General features: G+C 36.5%; 1 protein-coding gene across 1 annotated transcript; it reads right to left on the bottom strand.

The window, feature by feature from the left end:
- Positions 1 to 429: 429 nt before the first annotated feature.
- crlf2 (cytokine receptor like factor 2) lies at positions 430 to 22,075 on the bottom strand. Its single transcript, XM_084421379.1, has 8 exons — positions 22,011 to 22,075; positions 15,925 to 16,127; positions 9,672 to 9,842; positions 7,429 to 7,583; positions 7,069 to 7,228; positions 4,508 to 4,610; positions 4,338 to 4,416; positions 430 to 2,483 (listed from the first exon to the last, which is right to left on the bottom strand). Exons 3-8 carry the CDS (start codon positions 9,799 to 9,801, stop codon positions 2,259 to 2,261), a joined length of 852 nt encoding a protein of 283 aa, XP_084277505.1. The 5' UTR covers positions 9,802 to 9,842; positions 15,925 to 16,127; positions 22,011 to 22,075; the 3' UTR covers positions 430 to 2,258.
- Positions 22,076 to 23,290: the final 1,215 nt, after the last annotated feature.

Raw genomic sequence — 23,290 nt, 5'->3', positions numbered from 1 at the left:
TCTAATAAAACCATCATAATGGTGACTAGCTACCTCTGATTGGTTATTCGAGCGGGCAGCATATGGACAATTATCATGTGTGAAGTACAAACCAATTTCACCTCCAGTCCCCCTTCTCGGAAACGAGTTTCGCTTTAAGAGGCGAAGATGGAAAATTACAGATAGTGAAAGTGGTTTATCTTATCTCGTATCATTTATTATTCTGAGTAAAATTTTTCGATTGTATTGATCAACGTTTTTTTTTTTTTTCTTGCAAGGTAATTCCCCACCACTCTATCTAAAAGATCATTTCTATCGAATCGTATAGGTTTGTCATACAGTTGTTCACAGGGGAGTCTTGTTCGGTCTTGTACAAGACCAGGCCTCAATCACATCCTTCCCAGTGAGGCAGTGGGTTTGCATATCAAAAACAGATAACGACAAACCGTTGGACAAAAAAGCAGAGTGTTTATTAAATACAAAAGTAAAAAGTTATTTTTTAGCAAATCTTTACACAGTGTATAAAAATAATGAAAATTTTATTTATAGTAATTTGATTTAAACAACAACAAAAAAGACAGAATCAAGTGTTTTTCTGTGGGTATTGTGTGAAATGCAAGTACAGTAGGGTCTAACCATCCACCATCTGAAACCATGTGTACAACTTTTATTTTGCACCCTTATCAGCATAGCAATTTGAGTGAAAAATAAATGAATAACAATTGTTTAAAAAAAAAATGTTTTATGTCTTTATATTTTGCATTACTGACAGCAGCACTCAAGCTGCATGAAAGTTTGGGGAAAAACCTAAAGATGATGTGCTTTAAAATGTTCCAAATAGCATCTTGTGCATGGAAGCTTGAAATCTGACCTTTGGTACAACTGAATCACGTCATGATTGTGACAAATTTGTTTGATCAATGACCTAGAAAACTGCCAAGTACTAAATATTTCTGTTTTATTATTATTTGTCCTTTCAAAGTATTTCAAAAACTTTCTTTCTAGGTTTAATAATAATCACTTTTATTTGGGGGGGTATATATATTTTTGTTCTATTTTTGTTATTTTGCAATTTATGTACCTATTTATTCTCTTTTTTTCTCTCTTCTTTTTCATCGTCTCTCAACAACCTCACCATTTCTCTGCTAATTTGCCTTTTTTCCTATCATCTTTTATCATTACTATTGCTATATATATATTTTGTATATTTAATGAGCATTGTTCTACATATATATTTGGAAACCTGTAAAAAAAAGATATACAAATGCTCAAAACAATTTTACACACACTTCACATAATTACCCGTACATCCTACTTTCTGCTTTATGTGTTTTGCATTGATGGTATCATCAAACTGTGTCCTATGTTCTGCTTTAATAAAAACAAAAAATGATTGTGTTGTGTTGGATCCGACTGTACATATTTGCCTCATTCATACAGCTATTACTCTGCACAAAAATAACGCTGGTCAATTTTTATAAGCTGCAACAGGTATGTATATTTAAATGTTTTACTTCTCCACCTGTGTGCTGTTCACTTTTGCTTCTATCTCTTAATGATTATTTGCTCATTCTCACTCACCCACTTTCCAGCTCATCAATCACAACAGATCGGAGTGTGTGGCTGCTGCCCTGGCTTTGTTACGCCATCACACTGAAACTCCACATCTATTATGCAGTTTCACATTAATCTTTTAAATCAGTCTTCAAATTAACGTACATCCTCCCTTAAGAGAGGGCTGTGATGCTGTGAAGAGTGTGTTGGCTTTGATATGTTTCAACTCTTTAACACTTCAGGATAGTCAGAGTGCCCTCCATTGTCCAATTATTGCATTGCACTCAAATTGTTTGTTACAGATATGCTTGAATGATGTTCTTTGCTCTAGCTGGTTTTAACCACAATCCTGATCACAGACTTTACCAATGAGATCTATAATACCTAGAGAAAAACATCCATTAGCATTCATCTCAAAGGCACTTGTTTGGCTTTGCCCTGGAAATAAGCAGCATAAAAGACTTCAGTTGCATCAGAATAGATGGCTAATTTTGAATGGCTGTCAATGGAGAAAGATGCTTTTTGTAACTACATCACATTGTGTAGTTACAGGATCTACCAGTGGGGGCTAACAAGGCCATGCTAAGCTTTCAAACTGTGATGACCACAAACTTGAGACAAGTTTTGTCTCTAGATAGCAAGAAAGATCAACTCATGACGTTTGTAATGTTTTACACCAATCATTCTGAAAAGCAGTCAATATGATTTCTGTCACTTTCAGTGGTTTAGAGGGTAATATACCCCAACACCATCTGAGAGTATTGTGGTTCTGTCTTTTCACCAGATGTTTCAGAGGAGTAGATGCAGTACATGTTGTCATGTTGCTTAGAGCTGGTGTTGATGGGCTGTATTACCAAAGTTTGAAGTTGCTCTTCCGTCTCGTTCTTGTCAATAATCTCAATATCTGTCGTTGTGCACTCATCATTCACCTGCATACGGTTCCCCCACCACTTAGAATGGAAATAACAAGATTTTTAGAATAGGCTAAATTATTTAATTATAGCTGTCCAATCATAACGTCAATCTATACATTCATGACAATAAAGGATCCATTTTTGGTTCCCCAAAGAACCTTTCAGTGAACACTTCTTAAAGGAACCGTTCACCCAAAAATGAAAATGATGCCATAATTTACTCACCCTCAAACTATCCTAGGTGTATATGAATTAAATAATATCCTGGCTCTTCCCAGCTTTGCAATGGCATTGAATAGTTCCAGGGGTTTTGAAGCTCCAAAAAGTGCATCAATCCATAAAAGTTATCCATACGACTCCAGTGGGTTAATAAATGCCCTCTGAAGCGAAGCGATGGGTTTTTGCAAAGGCCGTACGAGCGTTCACAAGAGAGTTGAGTTCCGGCGGAAGGGCGACCTCTGACCCAACGTAGGACGAGGCTCCTCTTCTCTTATATTAAACTTCTAATTCTCTTCTAATTTTCTAATTCTTTCTTCTGTGCTTCCGCGTTCATCAATTCTTACCTAAGCTTACGCTATGCCTATGTCATTCGTCCTACATCTTACGTCAGGTCAGAGGTCACCCTTCTGCCGGAACTCGACTCTCTCGTGAACATGCGTACGGCCGTTGTCGGAAGCCAGTGTAGTACTTTATAGTTTATAAAGTTTTAAATATGGATATTTTTCTTACAAAAACCCATTGCTTCTCTTTAGAAGGCATTTATTAACCCACTGGAGTCTTTTGGATTACTTTTATGATGGATCGATGCATTTTTTGGAGCTTCAAAAACTGGGGCTCTATTCAATGCCATTACAAAGCTGGGAAGAACCAGGATATTATTTAATACAACTCTGATTGTGTTCAGCTGAAAGAAGAAAGTCATACACATCTATGATGGCTTGAGGGTGAGTAATAGGATCATTTAAAATTTTGGGTGAACTATTCCTTTACAAAAATACATTTTTTCTAAGTGTGAAGAACATTTTAATAATCTAAATAACCTTTTTCCACAAGGATAGACATTTTGGTTCCATGGATGTTAAAGGTTCTTCATAGAACCATAGATAATAAAGAACCTTTATTTTTAAGAGTGGGCCAATCCAGAAGGCTAATTTGCCATTAGTTCCTTCAGTAATTTCCATTGGGTTTGCCAAATTTAAATTCAAGGCGTGTGTGGCCAAGGTTATTGTGTATTTACATACACAGTTTTTCCAATTATCAATAAACAATGTTCTTTTATCAGATAAAAGTCATGGTTTAAGCCCAATTGACATAATATGTAAACAGTTTTACTAGTGTTCTGACATTATTCAATGTGTACATGCCTGTTTACATTTATGTGAAATACTGGTAAAACTAGTATTTTAAAATATTTAAAAGTCTTAACCTCAGGTTTTTTAAAAATAATTGATTTTTGATAGCTATCAGTGTTTTGTTGTACATGTAAAAACACTCTCTGAGAAACTTAAATCACATTCCTCAATTATGAATTTTGAATAATTGCTAACAAGTTGCTGCAGAAGCACTACAACTACCACAAGCATATGTCTATGCTTAATCAAAGTAGCAACTTATCAACTTAAGAATCATTTTTAAAGCACAGAATGGTGTTGTAATTCACATTTGAGCAATAATTGTGTGTAATCTATGCTGTACAGATTTTTTTTAAAGTTTGCTATTGTTAACACAAACTGTAATACATTGATAAATCCCAAATCGCTATTAAAAAAAAAAAAAACCTGAAGGAACCTGTGGCTTGAAAATGCAAATTCTCTTCTAGCAGTAAGAACTACAAACATCTTGAAATGCATTCTGTCAGATTAATGCTTTTCATATTTGCATGACCTTTACCTGAGACTGATCAATGTCCATGATTTCATTTTTGAAGTGTTTGAGATCTGGTACTTTAGGTAGGATCAGTCTTCTAATTCTTTCAAGACAAAAGAATGGCATCAGCATTCAGGCATTCAGTAAAAATATTTTGGATAAATTATAATAACCAAAGTATCAGTAAAACTCACCCCAGTTGAGTCAGCAGATAAGCAATAAGTAAGCCAATCAGTGGCAGCACAATTATCAAAATATAAACCCATATGCTGGCAGGCGATTCTACCACACAAGCATCTGTGAACAAAATGTTTAGTTTATTTCTAACTGAAGGCTATTTCATGCAAACTATATGGAGGGACATGGGAAAATGGGTTTTAGTTATTGGGAAAGGTTTGGGAACTGTTGTGGAGGAGGGATGTGGTATATGTATGTATGTGTGTATAGTATATGCACAGTTGTAATCAAAATTATTAATGCCCTATTACAAATCATATTGGCCAAATGTACAGCTATTTGCATGAACAAATCAAACAAAAGCAGTTGAACTAGCTCAACAAATGTTTCAACTGGTTTCCCCAAATTCAACTGAAAATGCAACTTTTAATGACTTCTGCAGTCTCAAAATTATTTGAATAGAATCCCTCACAACAGCACTAATCTGCAAAACAGATGTTGTCTCAAGCACACCTGATGCAACTAATCAAGGGCTTCATTAGTTGCACCCGGTGTGCTTGAGCTAGAACACATGACATATCTGAACAGGGGTGTGTTTCCCGAAAGCATCGTTAGCTAACTATGGTCGCAAGTTCCGTCGTTATCAGCATAGTTCAACGATTTGGTGTTTCCCGAAACCATCGTTCCAACGAACGTTCGCAAACAGCATCGCAAACTTGTGTGGTTGGAACGACAGCTCTCGAGCTGTGGTTAGAAGCATAGTTTCTAGTTTACATGAGATGTAGACTGAATAAATCCTTATCTTTAGCAAAATAAGCAAGCTGACATTCAGTACAACCCGTGTTATTTATTTAGAATACATACAGATGTAATTTACGTCTTTTAGTTTGTCAAGAGATTTAAAGCACCGTTTTTGAAGACTGCGCATGTGCGAACGTGCTCTACTATGTAAGAACGAGCCAAATATTGAGTCTGATAATAAAGCAAAATAACTGAGAAAAATTAGAAATGATCTTCAGATGCCATGTCTGTAACTTATATGATAAAATCTAGCGTTAATTCGATCTCAAACAGATTAATTAAAATAAGTTAATTAGTCCACCACGTGCGAGACGTCATAAACCAACGTGGTTGAACGATACTTTGCGACATACGGTTTCGGGAAACAGTCGTGACTAGCTAGTTGATTTCTCCAACGATGCATCGTACTATGGTAGTTAAGCAGCGAGCTATATAGTTGTACGGGAAACGCACCCCTGGCTAGGCTAGTATGATAGTATGTTTGATAGTATGTTGTAGTTGATAGTATGTTTGACTGCATATTAGAAATATGGCTAAGTCAAAAGAATGGTCCAAAAAGTGAATAGAAGATATCATCTTCATATAGCGAAGGCACTAAATGTTCCGAAGCATAGTTCGCAAGTTCAAAGTTAAAGGAACAGTGGTTACACTACCTGGACAGAGCAAAGGAAACGAAACTATCAATGGGTGCAACCAGATTTCTGAGAAGGCAAGTTCAGAAAAACCCTCGAGTGACTGAAAAAGACCTGATGCAAGACTTGATGGCAACAGGCACTGAGGTTTCAGCTTGCACAGTAAGGCGCGTACTAAACGCATGCGGTTTCCATGCCAGAACTCCATGACGTACACCACTACTGACCCAAAAGCACAAGAAAAGTCAGTTCCAATTTTCTCAAAATCATAGCCACAGAAGTTTTGGGATTCTGTTCTGTGGAGCGATTAAACAAAGCTGGAACTTTTCGGCCCTATATCAGCGGTATGAAAAGAACACTCTGCCTACAGTTAAGCATGGTGGTGGCTCTGTGATGCTCTGGGGCTGCTTTGCATTCTCTGGCACTGGAAACCTGCAACATGTGGAAGGCAATATGGATTAATTAAAGTATCAGGAAATCCTAGGAGAAAACATGAAGCTTGGGCATCATCTTCCAACAGGACAGTGATCCCAAGCATATCTCAAATGCCACCAAGATTCTGCAGTGGCCATCACAGTTACCTGACTTGAACCCCATAGAAAATCTATGGTAGGATTTGAAGAAGGCAGTTTCAGCACACAAACCCAAGAATATTACTGAACTGGAAGTCATTGCTCATGAGGAATGGGCTAAGATTCCTTAGAAACACTGCCAGAAGCTGGTGTCTGGTTATACATCTCGTTTGCAGCAGATCATAACAGCAAAAGGGTGTTCTACTAAGTACTGAAGATGCTTGCCATAAGGGGGTTGAATAATTTTGAGACTACAGAAGTCATTAAAGGTTGCATTTTCATTTGAATTTGGGGAAACCAATAGAAACTTTTGTTATGTTGAGCTATTTCAATTACTTTTCTTTTTTCCCCATTACAAACAGCTGAAAGTCTGTACATTTTGCAGTGGGTGTTGAATAATTTTGATCACAATTATATATTAGTGTATGGGCTAATAAAGATGTAGAAAGAAGATTTTTTTTTTTTTTTACCATAAATATTGCTATGGCTAATGACCATTTCATTCATATTTATCAAACTAGGCTCTGATCTTGAACCTGAACACATGGTTTTTCAAAGACAAAGAGACGGTACCTTTATTGTTTCCCCAACTTTGCACTTTTGTCCAGTTGCTCCAGTCCTTGTCCACACACTGCAACCTCATTCTTATTCTGAAATCGTAATTCATCTTTATGCTGAGGGACAGGGACAAATTATACTCAACATGTTTTTGTTCATCAATCCTCGGACCTCTCTGCATATAAGAAAATACAAAGCATACTGTAAGATTCTCCAACTTTGCTTTGATTAGCATGTGTCATTTTATATCAGATTCATGAGAATTTTTTCAATCATACTGTATCAAGCATAATATGTAAGTCTAGTTGCCTCAGTTCTATGCTCAAAGTGAGCATTACTGAATTTCAAACGTGTAAGTCTGTGAGTGTTCAATACCTTCCAGTCTTCGTCACATTGGCTCTTGTATTGCACTTCAGTTGAATGACATTTGGGATTTATTTCTGGATGTGGTATCCACCATGTTACAGTAATACCATGTGATGTATTACTAATCTTAAAAACAATCTGGTCCGGGTCAATGACTTCTATGGCTTAAAAATAGCACAGAATAATGAGTAGCGGTTCATACAAAATTCCACAGAATTTGAAAAATCATTTTGCATGTTAATGTGTTTATTAAATATTTTTCCTTATTACACAGCTCTCTGAAATACTTGATTCTGATTGGTCAATCTCGGCATTCAGTGGTCTCAAATTTCTAGTCAAGTCAAGTCAAGTCAAGTATATTTGTATAGCGCTTTTCACAATACAGATTGTATCAAAGCAGCTTCACAGTATTAAATTAAAATAATACAACAAGGTTTGTTTCTAGTGGAATTTATTGATTGATAAAATCAAATTAAATATCCCCAGAATATCCCCAGAATATCCCCAATTTCTAGACAATGACCGTTGTTGTTAGCAGCACTGAATAACAGACCGCTCATCTGGGTAATTTCTTTCATGCTTGTTTCTCATTGCCATCTTGTGTGTCACTTATCAATTGTATTTAAAATGAAATCGGAGGACTTCAGTGTGTCCTGATCACAATGTCTGGGTTTATTTTACGATAACAACCGGCTAGATGTACATTATCTCTTTATACAACATGGCTCTGTTGAATACGTGATTCTGATTGGTCAGTCGTGTCATCCAGTTTTCCTAATATTCACCGCTGTCCATGACAACGCTGTATAGCAGACTGCTCATCCGCAACTAACTGAATCCAGTGCTACTTTCATGTCTCTCGTATCATACCATAAACTCATTTTTGTTTCATACAAATGCAAGTGCCACCATTTTGTCTCTGTTATCAATTGTAGTGATTGACCTGAGGACTTAATGAGTACTGAGTATTAATATTAGCCTACTTTATCATCGTCTCGTTGATAGGTCGATTGCTTTGTATATTGCAACACACTCTCATGGCAATTCATAGCTATTTAGCATTTTGGAAAACTGGTACTATAATTCGTAGGAATTTCTCATTCATACATGTTTGTACAAAGTGTTTAAGCCTCACTGACGGTTAGGTTTAGGGGTGGACCTTGAATCACATCGATCAAATTCATATGGAATCACTACCACATAGAATAGTTTTTTTTCTCATGAGTTTGTACATTGCAATGGACATAGTAGTACTAGCATTTACAGCTAAAACTATAAACTATAATTTGATCTCAATGTCCACGTATTTATTTATTTATTTGGTGAGTATTGTACTTAGTGAAAAAGGGTATATTTACTATAGTTATAATTGTTAAATCTAAATGATGTTTGAAACTTTGTATTGCTAGCACTTCTCGTGTTATTGACTCAGTAAAACTCAGCAGAATCACAACAGAAAATGCTGAGAAAGTCCACATATTCTGTTGAGCCTACAATATGAGTAACAGCTTTAAAATTAACTGAATGAATAACATTATTGCGAAAACATGTTTTTTTTTTTTTACGAATGTGTTCTGAGGTGAGTCTTTGTCAGGTATACAGGATATCAGCTCATCTAAACGCCTCCCCTTCCTCATGCCTTTTGATGTGGGTCTCCAGACAGCTCATGCACTGTGAGGCACCGCCACTTAACAGCAAACTTATCATTATCATCAGAAGTTTGTCTAAATGTATACTGGCAAGAATCTGCGTCACAAGCTCCATTCCTAAACATTTAACCTGTGACCTTTTACACATTTGTGATGAGAATAACCATGCTTCTGTGGGAGTTATTCTCATAATACTTTGCCTACTACATGTCTTTTCTAATGCTCTTCAGCTACAAACTTCTCTAACAGCTCTTCATAGATAGATATGTCATGTCAAGTCATCTTTATTTATATAGCGCTTTTTACAATAAAGATTGTTTCAAAGCAGCTTTACAGTGATAACAGGAAAATAATGCAACAAAGTTTGTTTCTGCTGTAATAGCAGATCTAGAAGAAAATAGCGTCATAGTCCAGCTTAAGTAAGTTAAGTGATGGGTCATTCTTGTTGTAAAAAAGTTATTAATTTAAAACATATGTCATATGAAAATAACAATGTGTAATCAAGTCTCAGTTGAATCAAAAGTTACATTAACCAATAAATATTGAATGTTTGTTCTGTTAATTCCTAGGGGTAAAATAACTAAAGATTAAAGAAGAACTCACCAACATTCTCATCATCATGATAATCATAATCATCATCATCGTCATCATCATCTTCAGCAGCAGCAACACTGGACTTTGAAGCAAAGAGCAAGGCAAGGACTACCAGGAGATACACACTCCAGGTGTTCATGATATGTTCCTCTCTCAGTTACTTATCAATGAAGACTCAGTCTTTAAAGCACAGAGGAACAGGTGACACAAATTATACCTGAATCACTAAACCCTGCTGTTCCTCCACTCATTTCCTTCCCGCTCTAGATCTCCCCCTCACTTCTTACTCATAGGTCTAGTGTGAGGGAGGGTTCTGATTTGTAACTCTCTCACATCACTAGTTTTGGTTTAAAGTCTTTCTTATTATTCAGTTCACATTTATTTCTTGGGACTCTGGTAGATTCTTAGTAAATTTGTTGTTGGTGATTTCACCCAGTTATAGGGGAAACTTTTTAAGTTCTTTTGATGTTATAAAACACTTTAATGTTTTCTTGCTCTTTGTAAAAAATATCAATATACTGATGTTTACTGATGTAAGAACCCAGGGGTGCGTTTCCCGAAAGCATCGTTAGCCAACTATGGTCGCAAGTTCCGTCGTTATCAGCATAGTTCAACGATTTGGTGTTTCCCGAAACCATCGTTCCAACGAACGTTCGCAAACAGCATCGTAAAGTTGTGTAGTTGTAACGACAGCTCTCGACCTGTGGTTAGAAGCATAGTTTCTAGTTTACATGAGATGTAGACTTAATAAATCCTTATCTTTAGCAAAATAAGCAAGCTGACATTCAGTACAACCCGTGTTATTTATTTAGAATAGCCTACATACAAATGTAATTTACGTCTTTTAGTTTGTCAAGAGATTTAAAGCACCGTTTTTGAAGACTGCGCATGTGCGAACGTGCTCTACTATGTAAGAACGAGCCAAATATTGAGTCTGGTAATAAAGCAAAATAACTGAGAATAATTAGAAATGGTCTCCAGATGCCATGTCTGTAGCTTATATGACAAAATCTAGCGTTAATTCGATCTCAAACAGATTATTTAAAATAAGTTATTAGTCCACCAAGTGCGAGACGTCATAAACCAACGTGGTTGAACGATACTTTGCGACATACGGTTTCGGGAAACAGTCGTGACTAGCTAGTTGATTTCTCCAACGATGCATCGTACTGTGGTAGTTAAGCAGCGAGCTATATAGTTGTACGGGAAACGCACCCCAGGGCTTTACTTCTGGTAATGGATGATAGATTAATATAAGAATTTAAGCACCAAAATAACCATAAACTCAAAAAAAAAAAAAAAAAAAAAAAAATCAAGTCAGTCAAAACTGGTTATTGATAGGAAGATGTTTCTTTGCTGAAATCGAATGCAAAAAAAAAAAAAAAAAAAATCCTTTAACAAGCCTTTATTTTTTTAGTGTAGAGCCTATTATAAAACCCTGCAAATTAAGACATTATTAATTTATTATTGGTGTCAATTTTCATGTATTAGAAATAAATTGCTCCTTTCTTTTCTTCTTTTTATTTGATTTATTAACCATTTTTTCATAAATGTGGCCAAGGTGTGAAATATATATTGGATATTTTCCCCAACAGTTTTAGCTCTCAATATGATTATCTGGTATTTTCTCACTGTATAGAATTCACTTATCTCAACACAAGATCAGATGTAGCTACTCAGAACCTGAGGGAGGAAGTGAACAAGGGTCAGACCTATATAACCAGGCTAATACACCAACTTTACTGAATGTTTTTCTTTCACTTTTGTGTGATATTTAAAACTTACCACAATGCTTACTAGTCTTCTACAATTAGCAATCACAAAATCCTACCACCAGATGTTGTGACTGTGCCACAAATAATAAAAATTATGTTATGTTCAAGTGAGTCGTTTTTCGAATTTGATATACCGTAACTGTTATACGAGTCACATATTTGTCTCATTAACCAAACCTTACAAGCAGCTTGATAATAATATGTGTTCCAGCCACAGAAGACTTAATCAAATACATGCAATAAAGACCATTTCTTTCTCATGCATTGTACATATCATATATATAAATTACCACACAAAAGCAGATGCAAGAGTCTTGCGTGCGAACAGTCACATGTATGAGCCTGGAGCTGGTTTTCTTGTTTTTTGTAATAGATAATGATCGTGTTTTTGCACCTAGATGTTCATTACAAATTTCAAAGTCAAAAGGAAATGAGCTGGTGTTTATTTACCCTCTTGTCATGATTTTTTTTTTTTTTTTTTAAACATCCCAGTGCATTTACAGTATGTCTATTTAATTATTTTGTTTATTTGTCTAATCACTCAATTACTGTCTTTTTATTTTATCTCAAAAAAACATGCTTAACATTTAAGAATCAATTGACATTTCCTAATTTTATGCAAACTGATTCTAAACAAGATCTTAACTTGATAACATGCACTAATCATCTTCTAGGAAAATGTTACTCAGGGTCTCATTTATATATAAGGATTTTCACATGATAAGGTTTTCTAATTTTCTGACTTTGTTTTTATTTGTTCACTTATTTATTTGTACTTTTCTACTATGTTTTTGCTGTGGTAAGTTTGTGAATATTTTTTTTTAAAGCTGCAGTCCGTAACTTTTTTGGGTTAAAGATTATCCAGAATAATTTTTTGAGCAAGTACATGCAGCCAGTGTTCAAAACTATCTGCTTGCCTGAGCTCGATTCAAACGGTAAGCTTGTAATAATGTTTTTAATTCCAGTGGTACTGGTGGATTTCCGGGGGGAAATTCGAGCATGTCTTTGCGTCATTACGTCACATCTGTACACATAAAGAAGGTGTCTCGGCTAGTAGGCTATATTGCCTGGATGTTGGAGGTGAAGATTTATAGCCTTTTCTCACAGCACTTGATATAATTAAACTTATCAATTTGATGACGGATCCAGAAAGGTTCAAATGACAGTCACCAGTGACAACTGGAGATTCACCCGTTGTAAAATGCAAAAGACTTCGGACTTCGGAGTGGCTACAGAAAAAGAGACTGCAACCGGGCCCATGCGAAAACAAAGATAAATATCGGAAGGGCATTAAATGCAGTCACGCAATGCTGATGTTGTTAAAGGGGGGGTGAAACACTCAGTTTCAGTCAATCTCATGTTAATCTTGAGTACCTATAGAGTAGTATTGCATCCTTCATATCTCCAAAAAGTCTTTAGTTTTATTATATTTATAAAAGAAAGATAGGCTGTACCGATTCTTTCCGGAAAAAAACCGAGCGGCTGGAGGCGTGCCTTGTGGGCGGTGCGAAAGAATCACGACAACAATAGGTGTGTTCGACATCAGCTGCGGCTGGATGTAACCGATCGGCGAGAGTAGCCGCGTGCAGGCGGGGAGGAGCTGCAAACGGAGACGTGAAGTCGGACACTTTCTGGTTCCCGTAGTGACAGCTCACGTGGTGTTTGCATACTTTACCACAGCTGAAGTGAAATAAATGCAATATTTGCCAAATAATACATTTTCATTCAATACTTTATGTACTGCTACAGTGTCTGTTTGAAGAAGAATAAAGTTCAACATAAGCTACTATCAATGAAGTGGAGTCTACGTTTTTTAATCAGTTTTAATTTGATAAACATGACACAATATAACATCGCAAGGACATGAAAAGAGTGTTTACTGTTATAAAAAACTGATTTGTGAGCTTTAGAGGAACTAAAGGTGTTCGAATAAACACGAAACACACGTGATCGTTGTCATGCGGTGAATCCGGCCAATCGTGGAAAAGCTGTGTCGTCATTAGCCCTCGTGCAGCCCAGTGCAGCCGCTCTTGAGAAGCTGCGCTGGCTGAGTTCTCCAGGGGGGAAGGAATTCGACCGGAAGTTGAAGTCGGCCGCGTGCCGCCATCTTGTAGCAGAACTTCACCTGCAGTTAGCATCCCATTGACTCCCATTCATTTTGGCGTCACTTTGACAGCGAATAACTTTACATCTGAGGCGTTTAAAGACTCCATTTGTCCATTATTTATTTCTAAAGAAACACGACAATGTATAAAATGCTCCATTACCTTGTAGCTTATGTTATGGCCCCGTAGAAGCAGTTTTTGTAAAAGTAGGCTAACGATTGCGTCATAACCACGCGACTCTCTGTCGCACAGTAGAGAGATTACCGTATGGACAGGAGGAGAAGCTCGCGGGCAATCGGGGGGACGTGGAGGCAAAATGACAATATAATTAATCAGAATACCTAGCAAAAGTTGCTCCTGCTCCAAGCTCATGGACAGCTCCTGCTCACACTCTCCGTCTCTGCAAGATTCGTAAGGGAATGATTCCGATTTCTCTTGGCACAGCTACTAGAAGACAGACGGGATGCTCACGTGGTCCGTGTAACGCTTTGCATGGTTTGAGTCTGCGCGTCAGGAAAGGAAGTGCTAAGAAATCGCTAAAAATGGGCTTCACTTGTCTCAATTGAGGTCCAATGGGGTCGCTGTGTCCATTTCTTTTACTGTCTATGGAGTTCTCCGGCTCATAGATATCATATATAAAGGCTAGATGTCTTATGGCGCAGTCACTTCCGGCATCATCGTTCGGCCATCTTGTCACAGTGCTCTGTGCATTAAGGTGAATGATCAGCACGCACACAAATCCTCTTATCTCGCTGAAATCTTGACGGATTTACAAACGGTTTGGTTTCTTACAAACGTTATTAACGTGGCTATAATTCCGAATGCTTGAACATGTATGTTATAATTTTTCATATGTATGCAGTGTATGTATGCAGTGTCATAACTACATCTCAGACGTTTATAACAAACCAAACCGTTTGAAAATCGGTAGAAAAATGAGCAAGTTATGGTTATTTAAAAGTACATGCACCATTGAAGTAGTGAGCGAGTACACTGTGGCAAGATGGCCGCCACGTGCGGACATCGACCTCCATTGGCCAGCAGTGCGCACGAGACATCTAGCCTTTATATATTATAGGCTTGTTCGACTTGAATCGGCGCTGCACAGACCGATCAGTTTATGACATCAAAGTACCGCGAGAGCAATTCAAAAGCATAAGGAGCCGTCTACTCTCTATTCGCTCTCGCGGTATTTTGATGTCATTCACCGATCGGTCTGTGCAGCGCCGGTTCAAGTTGAACAAGCCTGATATCTATGCTCCGGCTACTCTCAAATCGCTCTCGCGGTACTTTGATGGCATACGTCACAGTCACGTGGCGTCGGCGCTGTATCAAGTCGGACAAAATTTCTAACCGGCATGCACTGCTTCAAGTCAGCCGCCGATCGGTCTGCGCAGAGCTGCATGAAGTCGAACAAGCCTATTAACTATATGTGATCATGTTGTTTACTTGCTGTGCTTACGCGATAGCTAACAACACACAGACATTTGAAGCAGTTTTACTCACCGCCTGCGGTTCCAACGCACGACCGTGAACCTTTATCGTTGGGACTGCTCCATCCTTAAGCATTAGAAGATGCGCGCCCTTCCGGGAGAAGTGCCCTTAGGACCCGTATAAGGAAATTCCGCCCCATCTGACGTCACACACGCCCATACTCGAAAAAAACTTGTGACAAACCAGAAGGAGTATTTTTGGCACAGAAATACTCCATCAAACGTACAACTTAATTTTTGAAACTTTGTCCATGTTTAGCATGGGAATCCAACTCTTTAACAGTGTAAAAAACTCAGTATGCATGAAATATCATTTCACCCCCCCTTTAACATTAACAATTTGAGAACAAAGTATAATTTGCATGGTTTGACGTGATATGATAAGCGATCGTTAGATTTAATCAGCGCGATTTAATGCAATGCATTCATTTCCCTTAGTTGGTCAGAACAAAAGTGGATGTTACTTATTCAGATGACATTTGCCGAGGCACAACCCACGTAAAGTTGATAATTCCGCGAATAACTGCAATCGCAGATTTCGAACAGAGATGGCAACAAAGAGGAAAAAATACAGACTGCAGCTTTAAAAATGTTTCTATATGTTAAGAAATAATTATGTACATTTCTGCTAGAAAATGTCAACCTATTGGGTCTTGAACATTAAAAAAAGAGGGCAAAATCAGAATAATTTGGCCTCTTTTTTACATGAAAATTCTTGGGGTCTCTGAGATTACAAACAAAGACAGTGAAATCTCTCAATAAATGACGATAGTTTTCAAAGATCCACTGCATCCCACTGTTTTTTCAAGATCTCTGCTTGTAATAGAGATTAATGAGACTTGTGCTCAGCATTATTTATAAAACGTTGAATGACACTGACCACACCAACCTTGTCATTTCAATTGTGCCACAGAGAGGGATGGAACGCCGGCCTGGAGATGTCAAGGCAGAGAGTGAAGGGGAAAAGAGAGAGTCGACTGAAAAGATGAGGATAAATCTTTGAGCAGCACTCGATTACGTCTGGGCTGTGGAGCGGTTCTCCCCCTCTGGGAAGGGCTGCGTGTCTGCAGAGAAACCGAGCTAAGACGAGACCTGTCAGGAACAAAGAGCGAAATTCCAATGATATGTTTAGCTAAAAGGGTGAGAGAAAAGTGAATCAAAGCAGTGCACGATCAAAGAAACGCTTCAGTAAAGTCAACTTGGCCGCCAAGAGACCAGCAGGGGATGCATATGATTTATAGGTTGTTCTTCAGAACCTTCTGATGTTGAACAATTGATTGTTATTGTTGCTAGAGAGAAGAAGAGAGAGACGTGGAACTGAGGTGGAGGGTCACCTATTTGCGCTTCAAAAGTGGAGTTTTGTGATGTGTGACAGCCGTCAAACACTGGAACGACACCACTGGTCTTAAACAGAGGCATTGGAACATGTCAGGGCCAATAAGCCACCGCAAAACAAACGGCGGAAAAGAAAGCGACAGTTGTTGTGTGTTTTTTTTGCTTTGACCGCTGACTTACTTACAATCAAACAAACAGCTGTTGAAAGTCAACATGACTGCGCGTGATGATCAATGTCTGTTTGTTTGTTTGAGGCAAGGGCACCGTAAAGGTCGACAAAAAGGGTCAATGTCAGGGGTGTGGAGTAGCTAGTTGTGCTTCAAGAGACTTACCTGAGTTTTATAAAACATTCTAAGTGCATTCACGTTCAAAAACCTGTCAAATTAGTTGTTATTAAAATTCAATGTTATCAGGTTTGGTCATCACTTACATTTTGCAGTGTACAAGACAACAGTAGCTGAGCAAAAACATGTTTATCGCAAGTTAACCACACTAACCACTAGTTCCTTTATGGAACTAAATGTATTATAGAACTTTCTCTATCTCAGAGCATTATCAGCCTGACTCAAGCATTATAAAAAAGTAAGTGCACGCTTTTTTTTCTTCTATCTATCTCTGCATCTTTTTTTTATGGGAAGGCATTATTTGCTTTCTGATGCTGAAATGACCTACATTTACTTTTATGGTCATTACAGGCCTTAGTAAATCAACAGATTGATGAATAATAATAATAATAATAATAATAATAAAAACATTTATCAGAATCATTAACAATTATAATCTGTATAGCATAGTCTACAATATGTAGTTCTTTAAAATATAGATCTAGATTTAAATAAGCTATATTTAATTGTATATTTTATATTGTTTTTAATTGGATTGTAATGGTATATTTTTATATTTTATTTTTTAGTCCCCCCCCCCCCCCCCAATGAGTTGATGAAAAACTAGTGATAATTAAATCGTAAAAATAAAAAATAAAGATTTTTTTAAAATAAAACACTAAAAAAATAAAATTATATATATATATATATATATAATGAAAACTGTCAACATGTAAAGTGAAATATTAACTTAAAATCTTAAAAGTAATATTTTATTTTTTGTTTGGCTGACATGAAAGTGTATGAATTCCTGGTATAAATCATTGATTGTAATAGTCTAGAAGTAAAAAAATCCTTTATTTACTAACAAGAAAGGTCTATCTTTTAGTGTAAATAAATATAAAATTAAGGACACAACACCCTTACAGATACATGCTACTGTTGTTGTTTTTCAAACAGAATGAAAGAGCATAAAGGTGCGTGACATGACAGCGAACATGGCAATGCAAGACATCTGAAGCGTGCAGTGTGTGTATGTATGTGTGTGTTTATGAGATGCAGCCAGCAGACTGCATGGTAAGAGTGGTCCGCTGGGACAACTCCGAAATAACAACAAAGAGTCATCAGAGGTCTGGATGAAAGCCCTGTCATGAAATATTTCACTTCTCACAGTCCACACCTCAATGAGTGTTTGCTCATAGATTGACTGACTGAGGCTTCTGCCAGAGCACATGGGATTTTGACCACAACAAACATTGGATCTAGTGGATACCTCAATATAGCCACAGTTAATGCCACAGAACACAATCACTGAAGCTCGTATAACAGCGCTTTAGCTGTGATATCCGTCAAAGGCTCAGTAGGTGCTGTATCCCAAACTTTTTCGTTGCTTTTTTCTCAAATTAAGTCAAAATGGCGTTAGAATTACATCATTTCAGAATGGATGATGCCACAAACAAACAAAACAGTACAAATATAAAGAATAACTGAGATAGAACCGCATGCTTTTAGAGTTTGTTGAAAGTTCATGTTTGTTATGATTCTAGGTCTGTTTCTTCTAGCAGTTCATCTTACATCTCACAACCCTTACTTTGTTTTATTTTCATTTCAACAGTGCCATCATGTGGACTTCTTATGTCTGCTTAGCAGTTGTAAATTCAAAACATAAATATGAAAGCCCAGACATAATCGTTATAGAGCAATGATAAAAAATGAAGGGCAGATTTTAAAAATGTTTCACCAAATTCCACTGAAAATGTATGAGAATTCATATAAGGGAAAGCAGATAATGTTTTAATTTCATGTCACATGTTGTCAATGAACACGCAGTTTTCTAAAGTATCAACATGTGGGAACAATTGTACATTTCCTGTTATCTGAAGAAAGTTAATGGTTTTAAACCAGTCATTTTAATATCAAAGCACTTAACACTAGTATTATAATTACTTGCAGGTTGGCAATTCCAAACCCCTGTCAAGGTTGCATTTGAAGAAAATTACTTAATATTTATCTGACATGTACAGTATCTTGGAGTCGGACGAGGCAGTTCACATTACAGAAGATTGCTTTGTATTATGGCCATTTTGGTAAATTACATTGGCCTTTGATCTCTGTCAGTTGATTGACTTGCATGGTTTTCATTATAACGTCTAGCACAGTCTGTCTGTAGTAAACAAAATCAGAGGCATAATAGAGAGACTGTGTCCAGCTGTGCTTAAGATGGTAGATCAGCCTTGATTACAGAAGCTTTGAAATGCTCTTGCTGAGAAAGACAATTGTTTTCCCGTTTCACCCTTTATTGCCATGGATGCTAATTGCTTTTCTGTTAATAGGGGAGACCGGGGACGGTTGTAACACTTTTTTCTTCAGCACCTAAAACGACCTCTTTTTTTTTAGCTACACGTCTGAAACTTTTAGGCAAAGTACCCATATTTGTCTACTACAAATGGCAACAATTTAAATTTCTTCAAATATATCACAGACTTTGTGAGATGATCATGAATACAAGGTGGTCCTTTGTTACAACCTACCCCACTACTGGGGTAGGTTGTAACACATACTGGGGTAAGTTGTAACAGGTAGACAAAATGCACAAAAACTAAGGGTTTTTATTAACAACATTTTTATTTTAAATGAATGGCTGCAACAATAAAATATGTGTGAATATGGGGAGTGTATGTGCATATTTTGTGTGTTCTTTTCATCCCAGGTTTGTGGATGCTGTATGTTGAATTCCACCGCGAGTTGATAGGCAAACTGCATCTTGATTTAAGATTTTTTTTATATTTGGACTGGAAACAAGACAAAATTTTTTTGCAGTGTATGTGTTGGTATTTATTTAACTTTGACCTGATTTGAAATATGTTATTTATCATTCACAAATTTAAATGAGCTTGCATAAAAGGTCCAATACAAATTAAGGTCACTTTCAAAACACGTGTTACAACCTACCCCGCCACTGTCACTATTGTTTATCTAGCTGTATTAGCATGGTGTTTTGAAATTAGTAGGATGTTGATACACCATTCTTTACTATAGAGACTACAGTTTGACCTGATAAAACTCATACAACATTATCTACAACGGTAGAAATACTAAACAAAATATTATCTTATGTTTTTTTTACTTTTTTATCTAAGAATTTGATTTTCTGCTGTAGCTTCCGGAGAGATTGCAACGCAGACTTGAAAACCTCCGTGTGCGATCGTAAAGGATATGGCAAGCCGTTTTAGCTTAAATTGTACCCAGCGTTACTCGTTGTAATTGCATTTTTACTAGTAAGAATTCAATTAGAGAGCTCTACAATTAAATTCTTACTAGTAGCAATTACAATTAGAGAGCTCTCTAATTCAATTATTACTAGTAAGAATTACATTTACAAAGCTCTCTAATTCCATTCTTACTAGTAACAATTCCAATTAGAGAGCTCTACAAATTAATTTTTACTAGTCATATGTCTCCATTGACTTCCATTCATTTTTAATTACGGAGCTCTACAATTTAATTGTTACTAGTAAGAATGCAATTGCAGAGCTCTTTGATTCAATTCTTACTAGTAAGAATACCAATTAGAGAGCTCTCTAATCCAATTATTACTAGTAACAATTCCAATTAGAGAGCTCTCTAATTCAGTTGTTACTAGTAAGAATGCAATTGCAGAGCTCTTTAATTCAATTACAGAGCTCTGCAATTATACATATCTTAATTCGTTTTTTTACTAGTAAAAATTCAATTAGAGAGCTCTGTAATTGCATTCTTACTAGTAAGAATTTAATTAGAGAGCTCTCTAATTGTAATTGTTACTAGTAATAATTGAATTGTAGAGCTCTCTAATTGTTATTGTTACTAGTAATAATTGAATTAGAGAGCTCTGTAATTAAAAATGAATGGAAGTCAATGGAGACATATGACTAGTAAAAATTCATTTGTAGAGCTCTCTAATTGGAATTGTTACTAGTAAGAATTGGATTAGAGAGCTCTCTAATTGGAATTGTTACTAGTAAGAATTGAATTAGAGAGCTCTGTAAGTGTAATTCTTACTAGTAATAACTGAATTAGAGAGTGCTCTAATTGTAATTTTTACTAGTAATAATTGGATTAGAGAGCTCTCTAATTGTAATTGCTACTAGTAAGAATTTAATTTCAATTTAATCTAATTGAATTCTTACTAGTAAAAATGCAATTACGACGAGTAACGCTGGGTACAATTTAAGCTAAAACGGCTTGCCATAAAAGGAAGCCTGAGGAAACTGAAACTGTCACATAACTCATATCTTATCCCTGATTGGTGGAGTTGGTAGTGTTATATATGTAGTATATATATAGGGTAAAACGGGGCTATAGGCTCCACTGGGTAAAATGCTCCTTTGATTTTATTTTCCTCTAAACCACAAGATGGCACAAAAACTTGCCGCAGCACTTTCCAAAACATCCGTTTCCAAGATGCACGTGGAAATTTGTCTGATCCTTGACGTAAAGTTGATTCTGCGCTAATTCGATCTAATATTTGATGTTTTTTTTTTTTTTTTTATGTTGTAGATTTAAGTAGCAAATCAGAATTGCTAAAATTATTGAATATATTTTGAGACAAAGGTCTTCTTAGTGATTTTCAGGTTTGCTCAAGCTAATAAAGCAACAGTTTTTTTAATATCGAAAGAATATGTAAAAGTATGGTATTTGGGGTAAAAGGCACAATATTTAAAGGGCAACTCTCGCCAAAATGCAAGCTAGGGTCTTTTTGTTAATCTACCCGAGGCAAACTTTCGTTTAAAAGCATAATTAGAATGGAAGCGCCACTTTTAAAGTGTAAGTTGCAGGTTAACCACCACAGCCAATTATTGTGTAAATTAAAGTGCTCTATATATTTAATTATTTCTGTCTTAAAATGCGTTAAAATAACATTTATTGGGGTTTCTTCAAAGGTAGCGTGTTTTTTCAGTTACTGGGTGATGACGTCATAAGAGGAACTCGCAACCCATACTCTGCTAGATTCTTACTGTATTATGGCTATTTGGAGAACGACTGAGGATGTGGGACACCATCAAATTCTTTATGGACCACAGCCCTACAATTTTTAACCGGTCAGGCGTGAGAGAGGGGAGCCATGGCACTCAAAGAGTTATTAATGTTTGGTGTGAGGAGAATTAGTGGAGGGCTGGCCAGGTGTCCTGGTGAGTAACGTTAGCTACGTTAGAGCTAGTCTAGCCTGGTGCAAACTTAACCCGGATAATATAACGGAACAAGCAAGTCTTTTCAAAATATTGCCGTCATGTAGAATAGCAAGGAGGGACAACGACTGAAGACATTATATACTTACAGTAAGTCAGTCCAAATCAGAGCTGTAGAGATACACACACTGCACAGGCACCAATCGCTAGTCTCATCGACGCCTCAAACGTCATGTAATAATACACTTCCTCAATCCACGCGTTATCAATTTCTCACGATTTAATTAGCGATGTTTATTGTCAGAAAAGAAAAAGAGAGATCGATGTCCCCATGACTGTGTTTGTGTGGGCTATGCCACCCAATGTATGTGCTGCCGTGAGGTGAACGCGTTTTGGAGTTTAGTGGAACAGCTCGACCTGCGACCGGCTGATCTGACGTGCCTGAACCCGTTTGTTTTGCGAATAGCGTATTCTCATTTCAGGCAGGATCACGGTCCCTTTGAAGTCAGCACACACGAGAATGTTTACAATGGAGTTATTTTATCCATAATTTTTTTTATCAAATAAAACATACAACGAACTTTTCTGAAGTTATGTAAGGTAAATATAGCTGCTAGCGTACGGTAATTCTACTAGTGAGTTCCTTTTATGACGTCACGCCCCATCTAGTGGAAGGGAGCGGGAGCGGTTAAAACCACTGTTAAAACTTGCCAACTTTTCATATTATATCAGCATTTTGGTATAAAAAACAATGGTGGGCGGTTCTTATCTTTATGTTTAATAAACACATTGCATTACTTCGTGAAAAATTTAACCTGCAACTTACACTTTAAGTTTGACCGTAATTTCGTTTTCGGTCAAATTGCCATTTGAATGGGAGTGCCAGGGGCACTTCTATGATAGCATCAAAAATCGCTATTTTTAAAACACTAAGAAGTCTCGACACAACATGAAACTTTGCTCGAAGTATCACCACAGGCTCTACACATGAACTCGAGCATTGACAATATTGTTTGTGTACTCAGAGTTACTAAAAAGAAAAATTTTGAACAACTCACTGTAGCTGTGTCCTCCGGCATTTTGACAGTCAAAAATAGTCGATCTATTTTAGTCGATAAGTTGGCTGTCCACCTTAGAAATAATCACCATATTTAAAATTAAACCATCAGATAAAAAAAATTTAAAAATGATATTAATCATATAATATAGGCTAATAAAATATGATTTGATGTCACTACTGAAAATCTATATTAAATTATTATGGGATCTCATTCAATGCTTGCAGAATCTTTACTTTTTAAAATAATTTTGTATATATAATTCAAATGTATTTTTATATTAACATATTTTAATGAAAGTATAGCCTATTTATTGAACAAAAATGAATTATTTTACTTATCAAAATAAACAGAAAATAGTGCAAACTTTG

Source organism: Rutilus rutilus (assembly GCF_951802725.1).
Source record: "Rutilus rutilus genome assembly, chromosome: 10".
NCBI lineage: Eukaryota > Metazoa > Chordata > Actinopteri > Cypriniformes > Leuciscidae > Rutilus > Rutilus rutilus.
This window is presented reverse-complemented; position numbering and strand designations above follow the sequence as displayed.

Excerpts from the sequence above, each read along its gene's own strand:
- crlf2 (XM_084421379.1), bottom strand. The coding sequence starts at position 9,801 with ATGAACACCTGGAGTGTGTATCTCCTGGTAGTCCTTGCCTTGCTCTTT. Across the intron at positions 7,584-9,671 it reads TCATGATGATGAGAATGTTG|CCATAGAAGTCATTGACCCG; the intron begins GTGAGTTCTTCT and ends GCTATTTTTAAG. Across the intron at positions 7,229-7,428 it reads AATGTGACGAAGACTGGAAG|AGAGGTCCGAGGATTGATGA; the intron begins GTATTGAACACT and ends TCTTATATGCAG.